Source organism: Anomaloglossus baeobatrachus, chromosome 4 (assembly GCF_048569485.1).
Source record: "Anomaloglossus baeobatrachus isolate aAnoBae1 chromosome 4, aAnoBae1.hap1, whole genome shotgun sequence".
Classification (NCBI taxonomy): Eukaryota; Metazoa; Chordata; class Amphibia; order Anura; family Aromobatidae; genus Anomaloglossus; species Anomaloglossus baeobatrachus.
In genome coordinates, this window is record NC_134356.1 from 320,548,456 (window position 1) to 320,569,861 (window position 21,406).

At 50.1% G+C, this 21,406-nt stretch overlaps 1 protein-coding gene across 2 annotated transcripts in view; it reads left to right on the forward strand.

The window, feature by feature from the left end:
* The window catches only part of ZNF277 (zinc finger protein 277), a 153,591-nt gene that overhangs the window by 124,112 nt on the left and 8,073 nt on the right, over nucleotides 1-21,406 (forward strand). For both annotated transcript variants that reach the window (XM_075345009.1, XM_075345010.1), the window contains exon 11: nucleotides 14,943-15,117. In XM_075345009.1, the coding sequence (XP_075201124.1) occupies nucleotides 14,943-15,117 (175 nt within the window). The remainder of the gene's footprint in view (nucleotides 1-14,942; nucleotides 15,118-21,406) is intronic.

Below are 21,406 nucleotides of genomic sequence, written 5' to 3' on the forward strand. Positions count from 1 at the left end.
GGTGTGTGGTGTAGTGTACGTCAGGTTGGTGTGGTGTAGTGTATGTCAGGTTTGTGTGGTGTAGTGTACGTCAGGTTGGTGTGGTGTAGTGTACGTCAGGTTGGTGTGGTGTAGTGTACGTCAGGTTGGTGTGGTGTAGTGTACGTCAGGTTGGTGTGGTGTAGTGTATGTCAGTTTGGTGTGTGTGGTTTAGTGTACATCAGGTTGGTGTATGTGTGGTGTTGTGTATGTCAGGCTGGTGTGGGGGAGTTCTGTAGGGGAATGTCAGGATGTGTTTAGTCCAAGGACGTGTGATGAATTCTGAAGCATTCATTTAAACACAGTCCATGTTTTTCAGGACACGTTTCACATTGGAAACGCGTCTCCTTTCTTATCCCCTTTTTATAGCAGACCCGGCACCTTTTTCTTGATATTCCCTCACCGGGAAAATGTTGCCCTGGTACCACACGGGAAACTTGAGTTCTTGAGGTGCTGGGGCCTGCTCCTTCCTCATCTCCAAACATGAGGGCCTTTATCACCGCCTCCTGGAACTGAAGGAAGGTGTTGTTAATCTGGCCTGCACATCGTCTGAGCACGTATGCGTTATACAGTGCCGTCTGTACGATATGCACGGCCAGCGTCTTGTACCACACCTTCGCCTTCCACATGGCACCATAGGGGAGGATGACTTGATCAGAAAGATCAACTCCCCCCATGTGCTTGTTGTACCCCAGGGCACAGTCCGGTTTGTAGACCTGTGCTGAGGAACCTCTAACGGTGGTGGCCGTGGTGCCGGGACCATGGATTGTTGTCAAGAAAAAGACGTCCCTTTTGTCTTTGAACTTGACCACAACCATGTTGCCGCTACATTGGGCTCGGCTCTCACCCTTAGGGAGAGGCTGCTCAACTAGCGACAAAGGGAGACCCCTCTGGTTTCTGCGCACAGTACCGTAAGCGGCGGTAGTTCTGGCAGAGAGGGATTGAAAGAGTGGGATGCTTGTGTAAAAGTTATAAACGTACAGATGGTAACCTTTATCAAGCAGTGGGTGGATCAAATCCCACACTATTTTCCCACTCACCCCCAGAGTAGGTGGGCATTCTGGGGGCTGGATCCTGCTATCCTTCCCTTGGTAAACTCTAAAGCTGTGCTCACACAGCTTATAAAGTTTTATCCCGTACCTGGCAGGTACTGACGGAATTGAAGCCTCCCTTTGAAGTGGTTTAGGGATTCATCCACACAAATTTCCTTTTTGGGAATGTACACTTCAGCAAACTTGTTGCTGAAGTGCTCGATGACCGGTCGAATTTTAAACAGTCTATCAAAATTCGGATCATCGCGGGGAAGGCTATCCGCATTGTCCCTAAAATGAAGAAACCTATGAACGGCCTCAAACCGTTTGCGGGTCATGACCATGTCAAATATTGGAGTTTGATATAAAATATCAGTACTTCAGTATTGGTGAATTTCTGGTTTCTTCACAATCCCCATGTGAAGGACCAGTCCCCAATATTTCATTATTTCTACTGAGTCAATGGGACTCCAAGTAGAATATGATGAATTTGGGTTTTCGGACAAAAATTGCTGGGCATACAGGGGTCCAGATGGGGGCACTAGTGCTAGGTTGGGCATGACTAGCACTAGGTTGGGGGGTACTCACACTTGGCTGTGGTTCTTCTCCCACGGCCTCCGGCTCTTCTCTCACGGCCTCCGGACAATCTCTTGTCCTGCGACGTCTTCATGGCGGCGAGTCTGTGTCACTGGAGGCGGAAGAGTGGGAGGAATAGAGAAAAGTGGGGTCCTCTCCCTCACTATCAGCTTCGGAGGCATATGCCTCCTCAGCTGAGTACGCCCTTTGTGACCGGGATGAGCGGGACATTTTGCGCGTGTGTGTGTGTAAAAAAAACCAAACTAAACTTTATTAGTGTGCGTTTGTATATAAGAGTGTTTAGTGAAACTTTCTATGGCAGGCCGCGGGCTGTCAGGCGCACGGAGGGCAGGCCGCGGGCTGTCAGGCGCACGGAGGGCAGGCCGCGGGCTGTCAGGTGCACGGAGGGCAGTCAGGCGCACGGAGGGCAGGCGGTGATCACTGTGGGAGGTGCGTGATCACTGTGGAAGGTGGGTGATCACTGGGGCACAGGGGGTTGATCACTGGGGCACAGGGGGGTGATCACTGGGGCATAAGGGGGTGATCACTGGGGCACAGAAGGGTGATCACTGGGGCACAGGGGGGTGATCACTGGGGCACAGGGGGGTGATCTGATCAGTGGTGCAGGGGGAGTGCTCGCTGGCAGCAGCAGGGGCCCTCACAGCACTCAGGACGCTGGCAGAAGCAGGGCAGTGAGTGATCACAGGGCATGGGGGAGGGAGCTGAGGTCGGGGTGGGGGGCTGGAATTGGACGACAGGGGGGTGGAATCGGACGCTCGGGGGGGGGTTGGTCGGGGCGGGGGGGAGTGTAATCGGACGACGGGGGGAGCGGAGATCGGGGTGGATGTGGGATCGGATGGCAGAGGGAAGTAGGGGACAAATACTACTGGATGGCAGCGCGGTGATCGGCGGCGGCGGGAGATCGCTGCGGCGACAGCAGCAGCAGGGGACCTCCCTCTTCGCCTTCCACAGACAGGATGAGGCTGAAGGAGGAGGGCACCCACTTGTCACACCGCCCCTCCACATCTGATTGGAGGGATAGCGTCACATGGACGCTAGCTCCAATCAGATCGGGGGGAGGTGACACAGAGGTCATTCTGTTCCAGCCAATGGCTGATGATATTGCATCATCAGCCATAGCTGGATTGTAATATTTCACCAAGTTTGATTGGTGAAATATTACAATCGTTCTGATTGAATGTGAAAGTGACACTTTCAACAGCCAATCAGAGCGATCGTAGCCAAGGGGGGGCAAAGCCACCCCCCCCCGGGCTCAACTACAAGTCCTCATGTACCTGACATTTCAGTGAACCCGGTCACCAGCGCTGCAGGAACGGAAACCCGCCATGACGCATACGGTGCGTCAAAGGTCGGGAAGGCACAAGGTTTCATGACGCATATGGTGCGTCAAGGGTCGGGAAGGGGTTAAAGGGGTATTCCCATTCTCCATGAGATATGAGACATGGCTATATCAGGAGAACTATACTACATTTCTAATTGGAGGTATTTGCTAATATTATTATTATTATTATTATTAATATTACACCTACTACATATTGGGATTGGATCTTGAAGATGGGAATAACCCTTTAAGGACTGATTTTTCCATGTTTGCACTTCTTTCCTTCTCTTCCAACAAGAGTCATAACTTTTTTTTTAGATTTCCTTTGCCATAGCCATATGATGGCTTGTTTTTGAATGATACCACTCATTTTACAATACAATATAAGCTAAAGAAATTTTGGAAAAAAAAATCCAAATGGGATGAAACTGTGGGAAAAAAGCAATTCCACATTTGTTGTTTGGACTTTGGTAAAAATGATCAGAAAACAGTATTCAAAATGATCAGAAAACAGTATTCCCCAGGGCAGTATCTCTATGGTGATCCAGAGCTTGCTTAGTTTTGTTTTTTTTTTTCTAAAGAATTGAAGAAAGTAAAAGTTTATAAGAATATAACTATATATTTGAAATGTCACCATTTTTTAAGACTTGCATAGTTTTTATCTGTCAAAATAGCTGTATGAGGGATTGTTTTTTGTTTTATTGATTCCAATCCTGAGTACATATGAAGTTTTGATTGCTTTTTATTGTATCTTTTTTTTTTTTTGTGGCGGTGTTGTTGTAACTGAAAAACTGCAATTCTCATAGAACGGTTCTCGTCCCTTTACAACGTTAAATAATTTAATATGAAATATATTTTTGGGGGTTTTTTTGTTTGTTTTTAATGGTAGAAAGGAAGGTTCATTTGTTTTTTTAAAACTTTTTTTATATCAGTCCCCATAGGGGACTTGAACTTGTAATCCTTTGATTGTTGTATGTGCTGCAATAACTCAGGCTGGGCTTCACATGAGTTCCAAGAGACTTTTAGGCAACCACCCAACTGCCATGGCACTTGTATCTGAACACTGCAATTGTGTTACTGATTGACAGTGACAATTAAATGGTTAAAAACCAGTGATCAGAGCTAGCTCCAATTGCTGCTGTTAGAGACAGATTCTACCATCTGAGGCATGTGGAGTGGGCTGAGCTTATGAGCCCCCACTATACCCCAGCAAAGACACATAGGTATGTTCGTTTACACTGGAGGGTTATGATAATAATTTTATTTATATAGCCTCAATATATTCCGCAGCACTTTACAATTAAGCAGCGACATGTAACAAGCAATAAAAACAAAGCAAAGTAACAAATAGTTCAACAGTTACAGGAGGAGGAAGGGCCCTGCTAGCAAGCTTACAATCTATAAAGAAATAGGGGGGCACAATAGGTAGAACGTGGGGGCTAACACACATTATACAGATTTGTCCTTTGTTTTGTTGATACATAAATGCTTTTAAATTGCTCAATAAAAATGTTTAGCCTGCAGCTTAGAGCGGGATCCCCCTGTCACTCACAATCTTCTAAATGCTGTGATTGCTACTGATCGGGGCACTTAGAAGGCTAAACAACTAGAGATGGTGGTGGCACTGGCTACTATGGCATGAGCTCAGCTATCAGTTTAGCCAAGCTCCCGGCAGTGATTGTACAGGCACAGCTCTTGTGCCTGCTTAACCACCAAGACGTATTGGCACGTTCATTTGTAAGAACGCACTGCAAACTAGGACATGCTAGTGTCTCAAATGTTGGGATAGTGTTCAAAGCTATATTTTATTTTGGCCCAACAGAGCTTGGTAAGGACTTGATTTATACGAGATAAGATTTTATTTCTAACAGTAATATCTTAGAGCAAGTGTATCTTTTTAGGCAATTTTCATTCCACATTTTTTTTTCCAGGACCTAAACATTCCAGGTCTTGCTGATGTCTCCAGGACCCGAGCTTCTAGATTTGGATCCTGGAGACACTGTGGAAGACCGGACCACTAGTTATCCGCCCACCTTAAATATACATTGGCGCTGCACAAAGCCCAGCAAGCTCTAAGGCTGTGTGCACACGATGCGTTTTTTACCGCGGAAACTCTGCGTTTTGAACCGCAGCGTTTTAGTGGCAAATTGCATGCGTTCAGCTTTCCCAGCAAAGTGTATGGGAAAGCTGAAAAATCAGTGCACATGCTGCGTTTCTTTCCGCAGCGTTTTGGATGCCAAAAATCGGTGCGGAAAGAAAAGCAGCATGTCACTTCTTTTGTGCGTTGTGGCTGCGTTCTCTCCCCCATTGAAATCAATGATGTGGGGTCAGAACGCAGCCACAACGCATGGACCTGCTTTTTTGTTGCGGTCCGCGGCCTTTGTCGGCACGCCAGAACGCAGGCATTTACCTGGAAGTGAGGTCAAGAGGCTTCCTGTTGACCTCACTTCCTGGCAAAGCCCCCGGTGTCGCCAAAGTGCCCGCCCCGACCCCCGACCCCCGTCCCGAAAATCCAACATGGCCGCGCGCACAGTAGCGCACCGGCCGCCCTGCTCCTATGATTTCTGTCGCATGTGCAATAACACATGCGACAGAAAACTGTTCCCCAGGCCCTGCCCGTTCACCCCCTATTCCCCCCGGTGTCATACATACCTGTCCGGTCGCAGCGCTGATCCCCCGCGGCCCCCTCCTCCTCCTTCAGTGCACGCTGGCCGGTCACATGAGCAGAGCAGCTGACAGCCAGCACTGTGTTCAGTGTGAGCTGTGCTGGCTGCTCGCACTCTGCAGCTGTGACCCGGGGAGAGTGGGTGCAGATTTTTGCACCCACTCTCCTCAAATGGAGGGTCTGCCCTCCTAGAAAATGGGGGATACGTTTCCTGAACGTGCCCCCATATTCTAGAAGGTCCAGAGGCGACGTGGGACATCCATATGGATTTCTGCGGACCCATTTTTTTTTATTAAATTGGAGAACAAGGGAATGATTTGGGGAGTGTTTTTTCTAATAAAACATTTTTTGTTGTCTTTTTTTGCTTTTGTTTACTGTCAATTAGTTATGTCGGGTGTCTGATAGACGCCGTGACATCACTAATTGCTGGGCTTGATGCCAGGTGACATTACACATCTGGTATCAACCCCATTTATTACCCCGTTAGCCAACGCACCAGGGCGCGGGATGAGTTGGGGCGAAGCGCCAGGATTGGCGCATCTAATGGATGCGCCACTTCTGGGGCGGCTGCGGCCTGCTATTTTTAGGCTGGGAAGAGTCCAATAACCATGGCTCTTCCCACCCTGAGAATACCAGACCCCAGCTGTCAGCTTCACCTTGGCTGGTGATCTAATTTGGGGGGACCCCACGTTATTTTTTTTTTATTCTTTATTTAAAAATAAAAAAAAAAACATGGGGAGCCCTCCAAATTGATCACCAGCCAAGATGAAGCTGCCAGCTGTGGTTTGCAGGCTACAGCTGTCTGCTTTACCCTGACTGGCTATCAAAAATAGGGGGGACCCCACGCCATTTTTTTCATTTTTTTTTTTTTTTTTTATTGGATAAATACTAAGCTAGGCACCCTTTAGTGCCACATGAAAGGTACTAAAGGTGCCAGCTTAGAATATGCAGGCGGGGGTAGGACGTTCTATATATTTGACATCCCTTCATCCATTGACGCTTTTTAGGCTGTGTGTCCACAATCAGGGTTTGCAGCGTTATGGGCGCTGAGTGTTTTCCCTGCGTCCATAACGCTGCGTTGTGCAGTAGAAGCACAGTGGAAGGATTTTTGGAGATCCCATGCCCACTGTGCTTCTTTTCTCCGCAGCATAAACTGACCGGTAGCGTGGCTTCCCGAGCCTCAGCATGTCAATTTATGCTGCGGAGACGAGTGTTCTCTGCAGGTAGCATAGAGCTCCACAGCAGCCTGAACCCAAATCGTGGGCATGGGCAGCTGCAGGAAGGCTGGCACTGTGTACTAGACGCCGTGTCGCTGGATCATGGCCACATAGCCTTAGGCCCCTTTCACACGTCAGTGATTCTGGGACGTTTGTGCTTTTTTTTAAACGTACCAGGATCACTGACATACGCAGACCCATTATAATGAATGGGTCTGCTCACACGTCAGTGATTTTTCACTGCACGTGTCTCCATGCGGCGTACCCGCGTGTGCGTGATTGCCGCACGGAGACATGTCCATTTTTTTCTGGCATCACTGATGTCCCACGGACCACGCAGTGGTGTGATCCGTGAAACACGTGCCAGAAAAAAACGTGCTTTTAAAATAAAAAACATTTTAACTCACCCGGCGTCCAGCGATGTCCTCTGCAGCCCGTCCTCCCTGTTCCTTCTGTGCCGGCTCATTATTGTCGCGCATATTCATGATGCACGACACAGCCGACCCGGAAGCAGCTGCTGCGGGGGTCAGCGCCGGCCGGATGCTGCACCGCGGGAGCGATCAGCACCATGGAGAGCGGGAGCGGGTGCAGGTGAGTTAATCTCTAAGTGCAATCACGGGCCACGGAGAACGGAGCCCGGATTGCACTTAGACAACCCACGTGTGCCGTGATTCACGGCACACGGAGGGACATGTGCGTGTTTTACACGCCAGTGAAAAACGTCAGTGTTTTTCACTGACATGTGAAGCGGGCCTAAAAGTGAGAATATTGTTGCTACAGCAACATTTTGGGTGAAGTAGCTGTGGATTCAAAATGCTTAATATACTCCTGAATAAAATCCTTGATGGGTGCAGATTCCAAAATGGGGTCACTTGTGGGGGTTTTCTGATGTATAGGTACCTAAGGGGCTTGGTGCGCGAAGTTTATTTCAACTTTTCCAAAATTCAAATGGTGCTCCTTCCATTCCAAGCCCTCCCATTTATCCAAACAGAATGTGGAGAAGGAAATGACATCACAGGTTTTTTTTTCCAAAGGTCTGTGTTCAACCAACTTTATTATCACTGACAAGTCTTAAAAAACGCACCTAAAAAAACGCATGAAAAACGCATGAAAAACGCATGAAAAACGCATGAAAAACGCATGCGTTTTCGATGCGTTGTTTCTCAAAAAGCATTGTTTACAATTCTCCCCTCTGCCAGAGGGTGCGTTTTTTTCCGCGCGGAAAAAAAAGCAACGTGTGCACATACCCTAAAATATATTTACTGTTGGTGGTCACAAACCAAACGTGCAAAGCAACAAGAACATTTTTTGCAAAGTTGTAGATTACTATCTAGGTTCGGTACAAGGGTTATAGATTGTTACCATATTTCATAGGTGCTTCAAGCACCAGCCCATAGAAAGTCTATATATATATATATATATATATATATATATATATATATCTAATTGCCTTATTCTGTCTGTCTGTCTGTCTGTCTGTCTGTCTGGCTATCTGTCTGGCTGTCATGCTCCGAAATTGTGTCCTTACGGTGACACAAAGCTGATTGGCCGCTGGGCTCGCCATGGCCCCGCCCCCCCACACGGATTGGCCTCTCGCCCCGGCTCTCTGCAGGCCCCGCCCCCCTCACGCAATGCACGCTCGCTCTGGCCCAACTGACACGGAGCCCCGATTCCCAGGTGAGTACACACACACACATCAGATCACACTCACTCTCACACTCACTCTCACACACACCTCACACATCACAACATGCTGGGATATCTCTTGCTTCTACACCGGCTCCGTCAGGATCCCAGCAGCGCCACACATAACCTTGCGATGCTGGGATCTTCACGGAGGCCGTGAAAGCTGGTAACCATTATACACATCGGGTAACTAAGGTCCCTTAGTTACCCGATGTGTATCATAGTTAACAGTGTACACCGGCTCACACTCACTCTCATACACACCTCACACACACATCACATCGCATCCACACATCAAGGTCCTGCAGCGGCGGAAAATACAGACACATAACAGCACACACATAACAGCACACACATAACAGCACACACATAACAGCACACACATAACAGCACACACATACACACACACAAATCAGATCACACTCACTCACACACACACATCACATCGCATCCACATACTCACAACATCCTGGGATATCGCTTGCTTCTCGGCGGCGATACTGTGCTGTTGTGATCTTCCAGGACCTGCCGGAGGATCACATGGCCAGAAGCATGTGATATCCCCGGATGTTGTGAGTATAAGCACGTATGTGCGATATCATCAGTGTCTGTGTGTGTGAGTGTATGCGATCGGGTGTGTGTGAGTGTATGCGATCGGGTGTGTGTGAGTGTATGCGATCGGGTGTGTGTGAGTGGATGCGATCGGGTGTGTGTGAGTGGATGCGATCGGGTGTGTGTGAGTGGATGCGATCGGGTGTGTGTGAGTGGATGCGATCGGGTGTGTGTGAGTGGATGCGATCGGGTGTGTGTGAGTGGATGCGATCGGGTGTGTGTGAGTGGATGCGATCGGGTGTGTGTGAGTGGATGCGATCGGGTGTGTGTGAGTGGATGCGATCGGGTGTGTGAGTGTCGACAGAGGAGCACGGCGTGCTGGAGGAGGCTGGGAGCAGAGAGGCTGATCATGGGGAAGGCTGGGAGGAGAGAGGCTGATGCTGGGGGAGGCTGGGAGGGGGAGGCTGGGACGAGGGAGGCTGATGCTGGTGGAGGCTGATGCTTGGGGAGGCTGGGAGCGGAAGGCTGATGCTGAGGGAGGCTGGGAGAGGGAGGCTGGGAGGAAGGAGGCTGGGAGGAGAGAGGCTGATCCTGGGGAAGGCTGGGAAGGGGAGGCTGATGCTGGGGGAGGCTGGAAGGAGAGAGGCTGGAAGGAGAGAGGCTGATGCTGGTGGAGGCTGATGCATGGGGAGGCTGATGCTGGGGGAGGCTGGAAGGAGAGAGGCTAATGCTGGTGGAGGCTGATGCTTGGGGAGGCTGATGCTGGGGGAGACTGGGAGGAGAAGGCTGATGCTGAGGGAGGCTGGGAGGAAGGAGGCTGGGAGGAGAGAGGCTGATCCTGGGGAAGGCTGGGAACGGGAGGCTGATGCTGAGGGAGGCTGGAAGGAGAGAGGCTGATGCTGGGGGAGGCTGGAAGGAGAGAGGCTGATGCTGGTGGAGGCTGATGCTTGGGGAGGCTGATGCTGGGGGAAACTGGGAGCGGAAGGCTGATGCTGAGGGAGGCTGGGAGAGGGAGGCTGGGAGGAAGGAGGCTGGGAGGAGAGAGGCTGATCCTGGGGAAGGCTGGGAAGGGGAGGCTGATGCTGGGGGAGGCTGGAAGGAGAGAGGCTGGAAGGAGAGAGGCTGATGCTGGTGGAGGCTGATGCATGGGGAGGCTGATGCTGGGGGAGACTGGGAGCAGAAGGCTGATGCTGAGGGAGGCTGGGAGGAAGGAGGCTGGGAGGAAGGAGGCTGGGAGGAGAGAGGCTGATCCTGGGGAAGGCTGGGAAGGGGAGGCTGATGCTGAGGGAAGCTGGAAGGAGAGAGGCTGATGCTGGGGGAGGCTGGAAGGAGAGAGGCTGAGGCTGGGAGGAGAGAGGCTGATGCTGGGGAAGGCTGATGCTGAGGGAGGCTGGGAGGGGAAAGCTGATGCTGGGGAAGGCTGGGAGGACGGAGGCTGGGAGGAGAGAGGCTGATCCTGGGGAAGGCTGGGAGAGGGAGGCTGATGCTGGAGGAGGCTGGAAGGAGAGAGGCTGATGCTGGCGGAGGCTGATGCTGGGGAGGCTGGGAGAGGGAGGCTGATGCTGAGGGAGGCTGGGAGGAGGGAGGCTGGGAGAGGTAGGCTGAGAGAAGAGAGGCTGATGCACACACACACACACACACACACACGCGCGCGCACTGCACAACACACCACACACACACACACACACTGGGAACCACAAACAACTGCCCTACACAGACACCCACACACACAGACAACGCTGCACACACACAACACCCAACACACAAACACCGCGGCACACACGATACTGTGCTGTTGTGATCTTCCAGGACCTGCCGGAGGATCACATGGCCAGAAGCATGTGATATCCCCGGATGTTGTGAGTATAAGCACGTATGTGCGATATCGTCAGTGTCTGTGTGTGTGAGTGTATGCGATCGGGTGTGTGTGAGTGGATGCGATCGGGTGTGTGTGAGTGGATGCGATCGGGTGTGTGTGAGTGGATGCGATCGGGTGTGTGTGAGTGGATGCGATCGGGTGTGTGTGAGTGGATGCGATCGGGTGTGTGTGAGTGGATGCGATCGGGTGTGTGTGAGTGGATGCGATCGGGTGTGTGAGTGTCGACAGAGGAGCACGGCATGCTGGAGGAGGCTGGGAGCAGAGAGGCTGATCATGGGGAAGGCTGGGAGGAGAGAGGCTGATGCTGGGGGAGGCTGGGAGGGGGAGGCTGGGACGAGGGAGGCTGATGCTGGTGGAGGCTGATGCTTGGGGAGGCTGGGAGCGGAAGGCTGATGCTGAGGGAGGCTGGGAGAGGGAGGCTGGGAGGAGAGAGGCTGATCCTGGGGAAGGCTGGGAAGGGGAGGCTGATGCTGGGGGAGGCTGGAAGGAGAGAGGCTGGAAGGAGAGAGGCTGATGCTGGTGGAGGCTGATGCATGGGGAGGCTGATGCTGGGGGAGGCTGGAAGGAGAGAGGCTAATGCTGGTGGAGGCTGATGCTTGGGGAGGCTGATGCTGGGGGAGACTGGGAGGGGAAGGCTGATGCTGAGGGAGGCTGGGAGGAAGGAGGCTGGGAGGAGAGAGGCTGATCCTGGGGAAGGCTGGGAACGGGAGGCTGATGCTGAGGGAGGCTGGAAGGAGAGAGGCTGATGCTGGGGGAGGCTGGAAGGAGAGAGGCTGATGCTGGTGGAGGCTGATGCTTGGGGAGGCTGATGCTGGGGGAAACTGGGAGCGGAAGGCTGATGCTGAGGGAGGCTGGGAGAGGGAGGCTGGGAGGAAGGAGGCTGGGAGGAGAGAGGCTGAGCCTGGGGAAGGCTGGGAAGGGGAGGCTGATGCTGGGGGAGGCTGGAAGGAGAGAGGCTGGAAGGAGAGAGGCTGATGCTGGTGGAGGCTGATGCATGGGGAGGCTGATGCTGGGGGAGACTGGGAGCAGAAGGCTGATGCTGAGGGAGGCTGGGAGGAAGGAGGCTGGGAGGAAGGAGGCTGGGAGGAGAGAGGCTGATCCTGGGGAAGGCTGGGAAGGGGAGGCTGATGCTGAGGGAAGCTGGAAGGAGAGAGGCTGATGCTGGGGGAGGCTGGAAGGAGAGAGGCTGAGGCTGGGAGGAGAGAGGCTGATGCTGGGGAAGGCTGATGCTGAGGGAGGCTGGGAGGGGAAAGCTGATGCTGGGGAAGGCTGGGAGGACGGAGGCTGGGAGGAGAGAGGCTGATCCTGGGGAAGGCTGGGAGAGGGAGGCTGATGCTGGAGGAGGCTGGAAGGAGAGAGGCTGATGCTGGCGGAGGCTGATGCTGGGGAGGCTGGGAGAGGGAGGCTGATGCTGAGGGAGGCTGGGAGGAGGGAGGCTGGGAGAGGTAGGCTGAGAGAAGAGAGGCTGATGCACACACACACACACACACACACACGCGCGCGCACTGCACAACACACCACACACACACACACACACTGGGAACCACAAACAACTGCCCTACACAGACACCCACACACACAGACAACGCTGCACACACACAACACCCAACACACAAACACCGCGGCACACACGATACTGTGCTGTTGTGATCTTCCAGGACCTGCCGGAGGATCACATGGCCAGAAGCATGTGATATCCCCGGATGTTGTGAGTATAAGCACGTATGTGCGATATCGTCAGTGTCTGTGTGTGTGAGTGTATGCGATCGGGTGTGTGTGAGTGGATGCGATCGGGTGTGTGTGAGTGGATGCGATCGGGTGTGTGTGAGTGGATGCGATCGGGTGTGTGTGAGTGGATGCGATCGGGTGTGTGTGAGTGGATGCGATCGGGTGTGTGTGAGTGGATGCGATCGGGTGTGTGAGTGTCGACAGAGGAGCACGGCATGCTGGAGGAGGCTGGGAGCAGAGAGGCTGATCATGGGGAAGGCTGGGAGGAGAGAGGCTGATGCTGGGGGAGGCTGGGAGGGGGAGGCTGGGACGAGGGAGGCTGATGCTGGTGGAGGCTGATGCTTGGGGAGGCTGGGAGCGGAAGGCTGATGCTGAGGGAGGCTGGGAGAGGGAGGCTGGGAGGAAGGAGGCTGGGAGGAGAGAGGCTGATCCTGGGGAAGGCTGGGAAGGGGAGGCTGATGCTGGGGGAGGCTGGAAGGAGAGAGGCTGGAAGGAGAGAGGCTGATGCTGGTGGAGGCTGATGCATGGGGAGGCTGATGCTGGGGGAGGCTGGAAGGAGAGAGGCTAATGCTGGTGGAGGCTGATGCTTGGGGAGGCTGATGCTGGGGGAGACTGGGAGGGGAAGGCTGATGCTGAGGGAGGCTGGGAGGAAGGAGGCTGGGAGGAGAGAGGCTGATCCTGGGGAAGGCTGGGAACGGGAGGCTGATGCTGAGGGAGGCTGGAAGGAGAGAGGCTGATGCTGGGGGAGGCTGGAAGGAGAGAGGCTGATGCTGGTGGAGGCTGATGCTTGGGGAGGCTGATGCTGGGGGAAACTGGGAGCGGAAGGCTGATGCTGAGGGAGGCTGGGAGAGGGAGGCTGGGAGGAAGGAGGCTGGGAGGAGAGAGGCTGAGCCTGGGGAAGGCTGGGAAGGGGAGGCTGATGCTGGGGGAGGCTGGAAGGAAAGAGGCTGGAAGGAGAGAGGCTGATGCTGGTGGAGGCTGATGCATGGGGAGGCTGATGCTGGGGGAGACTGGGAGCAGAAGGCTGATGCTGAGGGAGGCTGGGAGGAAGGAGGCTGGGAGGAAGGAGGCTGGGAGGAGAGAGGCTGATCCTGGGGAAGGCTGGGAAGGGGAGGCTGATGCTGAGGGAAGCTGGAAGGAGAGAGGCTGATGCTGGGGGAGGCTGGAAGGAGAGAGGCTGAGGCTGGGAGGAGAGAGGCTGATGCTGGGGAAGGCTGATGCTGAGGGAGGCTGGGAGGGGAAAGCTGATGCTGGGGAAGGCTGGGAGGACGGAGGCTGGGAGGAGAGAGGCTGATCCTGGGGAAGGCTGGGAGAGGGAGGCTGATGCTGGAGGAGGCTGGAAGGAGAGAGGCTGATGCTGGCGGAGGCTGATGCTGGGGAGGCTGGGAGAGGGAGGCTGATGCTGAGGGAGGCTGGGAGGAGGGAGGCTGGGAGAGGTAGGCTGAGAGAAGAGAGGCTGATGCACACACACACACACACACACACACACACGCGCGCGCACTGCACAACACACCACACACACACACACACACTGGGAACCACAAACAACTGCCCTACACAGACACCCACACACACAGACAACGCTGCACACACACAACACCCAACACACAAACACCGCGGCACACACAAATATACGCACATACCGCACAACACACACATTGCCCAAAACATACCTCCCCCCAAAACACACCACACACACACAAACCGCGCAACACACACACAACGCTACAGACACACAGCGCTCCACAAACAACGCAACACACGCAACACACATACAACACCGCTCTCACCCCCCGTCACACCCAGACAACACCCAGAACATGTACAGCGCCTACACAAACACTTGGTAACTACAGACAACAACATCTCTCTCTATATATATATATATAACAAAAATCATACATGAACTACACAATACGTAAATTCTAGAATACCCGATGCGTAGAATCGGGCCACCTTCTAGTATATATATATATATATATATATATATATATATAAAATTATATATATAAATATATATATGATGGTAAGTCATTCCTAAGGAATGGAAGAAAATTGTTCTAGTTCTAACAGAAATGTGCAGGAGAATTCAAGGAGAACTGAAAACCTGACAAGCTCTACTAAATGCAATGTGATGAATGCATTCAATTTACATTGATATCGTTTGTGACTGCTCTTGATATGCTTAACTGACTTCTAGCAATACAAACCCTGATTCTACTGACTTGTATTGTTTTGTGCTTGACAGGACTGAAGTTTTATCAGCAAGTCAAATTAGTGAATTTTATTAGAAGGCAAATCCATCAGTGTCGATGTCATGGCTGTCAAGAGAAGTTTCAGTCAAAAACAGAATTAATAGCACACATGGAAAAAGACAACCATATCAGCAGTTTTCCAGAGAGATCATTGTGGGATCAACCTCAGTAAGAATCCAACATTTGGTATTGTCTTGTACTAAAGCTGACCTGTCATTTCATCATGACTGTGTCTTATTTGCTTCGAGCTGGGTTCACACTTGAGTTGACGAATCCTCATACCGATGGCAAAGTGCATTTGTCTTCATCACTTTTGTCACTATCATTTTATTTCCCTGGAAGATATAGCCTTACCATATTTTGTGAAGACGCATTTGACTATTAGACATATCCCAGATTTAGAAAGCTGAAAATTTCACACTTATGAGTGCTCTTCCTACCATTAAGATATTGATCCATTAAGGGGGCTTTCTAAATTTTGTTCAGCTTGAGGGTGAAGAAGAACTTTTCTTCTCCCTTCAGCAATAAGTAAAACGTATAGATAAATGCCAGTAATAAATTAACTTGTAAACAGAACTATAAACAGCAATAGATACCCCACATACATAAATATATACCAGCAGATAGATATATATATAGATATATCAGACTGGCCCAGTGATTGGTACTGTTGCTTTGCAGCACTGGCAACCTTGTTTCCTTCGAGTACTCACAGTGGTGTGAAAGTGTTTGCCCCCTTCCTAATTTCTTATTCTTTTGCATGTTTGTCACACTTAAATGTTTCAGATCACCAAATAAATGTAAGTATTAGACAAAGATAACACAAGTAAACACAAAATGCAGGGTATAAATGAAGGTCTGTATTATTAAGGGAAAAAAATCCAAATCTACAGGGCCCTGTGTGAAAAACTGATTTCCCCCCTTCCCTCTTAAAACATAAATTAACTATGGTTTATCACATCTTTGGGAAGCTGAGTTCAATGTCCCTAGCCACAACCAGGCTTGATTACTGCCCACACCTGTTCTCAATCAAGAAATCACTTAAATAGGACCTGCCTAACAAAGTGAAGAAGACCAAAAGATCCTCAAAGCTTGAGATCATGCTGCGATCCAATGACATTAAGGAACAAATGATAAAGTAATGGAGATCTATCAGTCTGGAATAGGTTAAAAAGCCATTTCTAAAGTTTTGGGACTCAAGTCATATGATGTATATATCCGTCATGAGTGCACTGCCACACAATGATGGTTCGATAAGTCATAATGATCTTGTGGGTACTGCTCAGTGTATCCATGAGATCTGCACTGCAGTTAGGCTCTAACACATTATGAGGTGTCTTCAAATACCCACACTTTAACCCATTAGATGCTACAATCAATAGAAACTGCAAAATATAAGGCGTTTGGTGGGTAGGGGGACTCCTCGTTTTGGTCAAATGCACCTTGAAATGTGGCAGTTAGGGGCCTAAAAATGTCTCCCATGTCATCTGTAGGTATCTGTGTACTAAGCCTTGCAAGAGTCATGGTCTAATAGGTTGCACAACATCTTAACACTGACAGACAATAATGTTCTTTAATATCATCTATTCCAAAACATTACACAAGCAATGAAAAAAAATTGCTGCTTAAGTAACACAAGGGGCACAAAAGGAAACTCATATGTTAAAAACTGGCAGATTTGCTGCTATTTTCCACCTAAAAAAATTATAACAATTAGTAAATAAAATATCTGAAACCTAAATTGCTACAAATAAAGGTACAGTCAGATGACTGTATAACACGGACGACGATCGTATTGCAATGCTTGTAGTGGCCGTCAGCTCTCCTGACCCAAGCTTGACAGCTGCACAGAAATACATGCTCTGACACTGGGGTCAGGAGAGCCGACGACCAGCCTGAGGATTGTGATGCAATCCTTGGAAAAGTTGTACTGCCGTCTGACTGTGCCCTAAAATTGATAACTTATCCAGCAAATACCAAACCCCTTAAACAAATATAGTATCTATAAAATAAATTAAATGATGGCTCTCAGGATCCAGTAACATAAAATTGACGTTTTTTTCCCCCATAATTAAACTGTTTCATTTGTGTAAAAAACTTATAAAATTTAAAAAAAAAAACAGGATAGGTGGTATTTTTGTATTTGTACATATCCCCTGAATACTTACCGCAAGGTAACTTAAAGGGCATCTGTCAGCAGTTTTTGCTTTGTAAGCTGAAGCCAGCATGCTATAAGGGTTAACACAGAAAGTTCAAGCATGCCTGTTTTATCACAGTCCAAACTTTTCATTATTTGCTATATTTGTTTAAGCAGCCCTTACATTAAAGGACTAGAAACTCACGTGCACAGCAGTCCGACAAGCCTCCTGCTGTGATTGACACCTTACTGTCAATGTGCAATCTGCTACACAACTAAAGGTACCATCACACATAACGAGATCGCTAGCGAGATCGCAGCTGAGTCATGGATTCTGTGACGCAGTAGCAATCTCGTTAGCGATCTTGTTATGTGTGACGCCTACCAGCGATCAGGCCTCTGCTGTGAGATCTCTAGTCCTAGCAGAATGGTCCAGGCCATTTTCTTCAAAGGCGATGTCCTGCTGAGCGGGACACATCGCTGTGTTTGACACTGTGTGACAGGGTCACAGTGACTGCTGAGATCGTTATACAGGTCGCTACTGCGACCTGTATTGTTCCTGCATCACTGGTAAGATCTGACTGTGTGACATCTCACCTGCGACTTACCTGCGATCCCTATCAGGTCGCATCGTTTTCGGGATCGCTGGTAAGTCGTTGTGTGTGACTGAGCCTAAGGGGCACTTTGCACACTGCGACATCGCAGGTGCGATGTCGGTGGGGTCAAATTGAAAATGACGCACTTCCGGCATCGCATGCGACATCGCAGTGTGTAAAGGCTGGATGATACGATTAACGAGCGCAAAAGCGTCGTAATCGTATCATCGGTGCAGCGTCGGCGTAATCCATGATTACGCTGACGCGACGGTCCGATGTTGTTCCTCGCTCCTGCGGCATCACACATCGCTGTGTGTGAAGTCGCAGGAGCGAGGAACGTCTCCTACCGGCCTCACTGCGGCTTCCGTAGGATATGCGGAAGGAAGGAGGTGGGCAGGATGTTTACATCCTGCTCATCTCCGCCCCTCCGCTCTGATTGGCTGCCTGCCGTGTGACGTCGCAGTGACGCCGCACGACCCGCCCCCTTAACAAGGAGGCGGGTCGCCGGCCACAGGGACGTCGCACGGCAGGTGAGTGTGTGTGTGAAGCTGGCGTAGCGATAACTTTCGCTACGCCAGCTATCACCACATATCGCTGCTGCGACGGGGGCGGGCACTATCGCACTCGGCATCGCAGCATCGGGCTGCGATGTCGTAGTGTGCAAAGCCCGCCTTAAACCTAAAAATTCTGATTGTATCAGATCGGCTGCAGACCGTAATCTAAATGATACACCATTGAATTCAGAATCTCTTTGCCTACATCATGCTGCTTTCAGATGAGGTAGAAAAAACCTATTGACAGATTCCCTTTAACTGCAGAGTAAACCCTAGAGATGAACAAATAGCTTCTTGGTATTTGGTGGCAGTCGAACTTTCTTAGTAGTTACTTGAATGCCATCTTTCTGGTCCTCTAGCTTTTAGAAGGTGTCCGCTATATATCGATATTATGGTGCAACGTCTGTCATGACATTCTGGGAGCCTTGTGAACACCAGAGGCACCCAGAATGCCAACATTCAAATGCCAGCTGATGACTGCCACAGGGTACAAATGTGGTAGGGGCCTGCAAAGTTTTTGTCCGATCAATCAAGAAAACAGTGTAAATAACCTGCTAGGAATAATGTTTAAACTATTTGTTGTTTGGAATTCATTCCAGAAGAAATTGTGTTAGTCAATAAGAAAATGGCACTAATGAAATATGCCACTTGTTCTACTAAAAAAAAACTACTTAGATGGAAAATTAAAAAAAAAAAAAAAAAACCACCTCTTTTGATGCAGGAATTGGGGCAATTTTAGTGATAATTGTTTCAAGGAAAATTTTGACATCTAATTAAAGGGGAATTCCAGGACTATTTTAAAGGAAATCTTTCAGACGGTTTTTGCTATGTAAGCTGTGAACATCATGCTGTAAGAGTTAAAAAAAACACAAAAAAACAACTGAGCTTCTCTTATCAGTGTGTGTGCAACTGTTTACTTAAACTAAAGGGTTTATTACACTCTGATTAACATTACAAGACTAGAAACTAAAGGCCCAGTCACACACAACGACTTACCAGCGATCCCGAAAACGATGCAACCTGATAAAGATCGCTGGGAGGTCGCTGGTGAGATGTCACACAGTCAGACCTTACCAACGATGCAGGAACGATACAGGTCGCAGTAGCGACCTGTATAACGATCTCAGCAGTCACTGTGACCCAGTCACACAGTGTCAAACACAGCGATGTGTCCTGCCCAGTATGACATCGCCTTTGAAGAAAATGACCTGGACCAGTCTGCAACGACTATCGATCTCACAGCAGGGGCCTGATCGCTGGTAGATGTCACACATAACGACATTGCTAACGGGATCGCTACTGCGTCACAAAACTGTGACTCAGCAGCGATCTCGCTAGCGATCTCGTTATGTGTGACGGTACCTTTAAGTGCAGGGCAGTCCAACACACCGTCTGCTGTGATTGCCACCTCAGAGTTAATGCACAATCTCTATACAGAGCCTAGTGTGAACGGGGAAGCCCTGCTATGTTCCTAAATCTAAATTCTTTCATTGTTTCAGAAAGGCTGCACCCCGTGATCTAAAGCTAGGGTCACACGTAGCGACGCAGGAGCGATCACGACTGACAACCTACCTTATCAGGATCGCTGCTGTGTCGTTACATGGTCGCTGGTGAGCTGTCAAACAGGCAGATCTCGCCAGTGACCAGTGACCAGCCCCCAGCCAGCAGTGACGCACAGAAGTGATGCTGCGCTTGATAACTAAGGTAAATATCGGGTAACCAAGCAAAATGCTTCGCTGGTTACCCGATATTTACCTTGATTACCAGCGCACATCGCTTAGCGCTGGCTCCCTGCACTCCTAGCCAGAGTACACATCGGGTTAATAAGCAAACCTTTGCTTATTTACCCCATGTGTACTCTGGCTACGCGTGCAGGGAGCAGGGAGCCGGCACTGGCAGCCTGAGAGCGGCGGACGCTAGTAACCAAGGTAAATATCGGGTAACAGGCGAAGCACTTCGCTTGGTTACCCGATGTTTACCTTGGTTACAGCTTACCGCAGGCTGCCAGACGCCGGCTCCCTGCTCGCTTCAGTTCGTCGCTCTCTCGCTGTCACACACAGCGATGTGTGCTTCACAGTGGGAGAGCAACGTCCAAAAAATGAAGCAGGACATTCAGCAACGTCCAGCGACCTCACAGCAGGGGCCAGGTCGTTGCTGGATGTCACACACAGCGACAGCGACGGGTCGTTGCTGCTACGTCACAGAAAATGGTGACTTAGCAGCGACTTCGTTGTCGCCGTCGCTATGTGTGACACCACCTTAAGTGATATACCGTTGGATTCAGAATCACCTTGCCTACATTATGTTGCAGTCAGATGAGGTGGCAAAAACCTGCTAACAGATTCCCTTTAATATGGGCCTAAGAACTATCATGTTGCTAACTACCTACCCGATTTTGCTACTTCACATCAACAGAGCAGCTCTTCCTCTGCCGCTCTGGTATGTCGATGGGGCATAACTTCTGATGTCATGCTGATTGACCCCAGTTGGGAAGCAGGGAATCAGCTGTCATTCAGCTTGACATCTGTAGTTATGCCCCATGGACAGAGCAGAAGAGAAGCTGTTGCTCTGTTGATTTGACATAATAAGAAGTCACAGAATCACTGGTAGGAGTTCTCTGTGACCGTTTTGTGCCTGAAGACATCTGCACCAAGCAGAACAGGCAGGTAGTTAGCAACCCAAAAAATAGGTCATTGTCTCAATAACTTGTCATGTGGCCTTGAGCCTCAATTATAGCTTGACAACGACGTCTCATGTTGTTCACAAGTTGAGTTATTGTCTGCTGAGGCATGGCATCCCACTCTTCTTGAAGGGTAGCCCTAAGTTCAGTAGGGTTCTGTGGTACAGAGTTATGAGCCTCTATACAGCAACTCAGCTGATCCCACAGGTTTTCTATGGGATTCAAGTCTGGAGAAAGTTCAGGCCTCTCTATTTGAAGTAACTCAGTCTCCAGCAGCCATTCCCTAATAATGCAACTTTTATGAGCTGGAGCATTGTTGTCCATTAAGGTATATTGTTCATGCAGAGGTACAATGATTGAATTAATGATGTTATTCAAGTAGTAGGGGCTTGTTACTGTACCATTCACAAAGTGTAGGGCAGTTCTGAATTGACTATATATATATATACCTGCCCACACTGTAACACCACCAACCCCAAAGGCTCGTCTG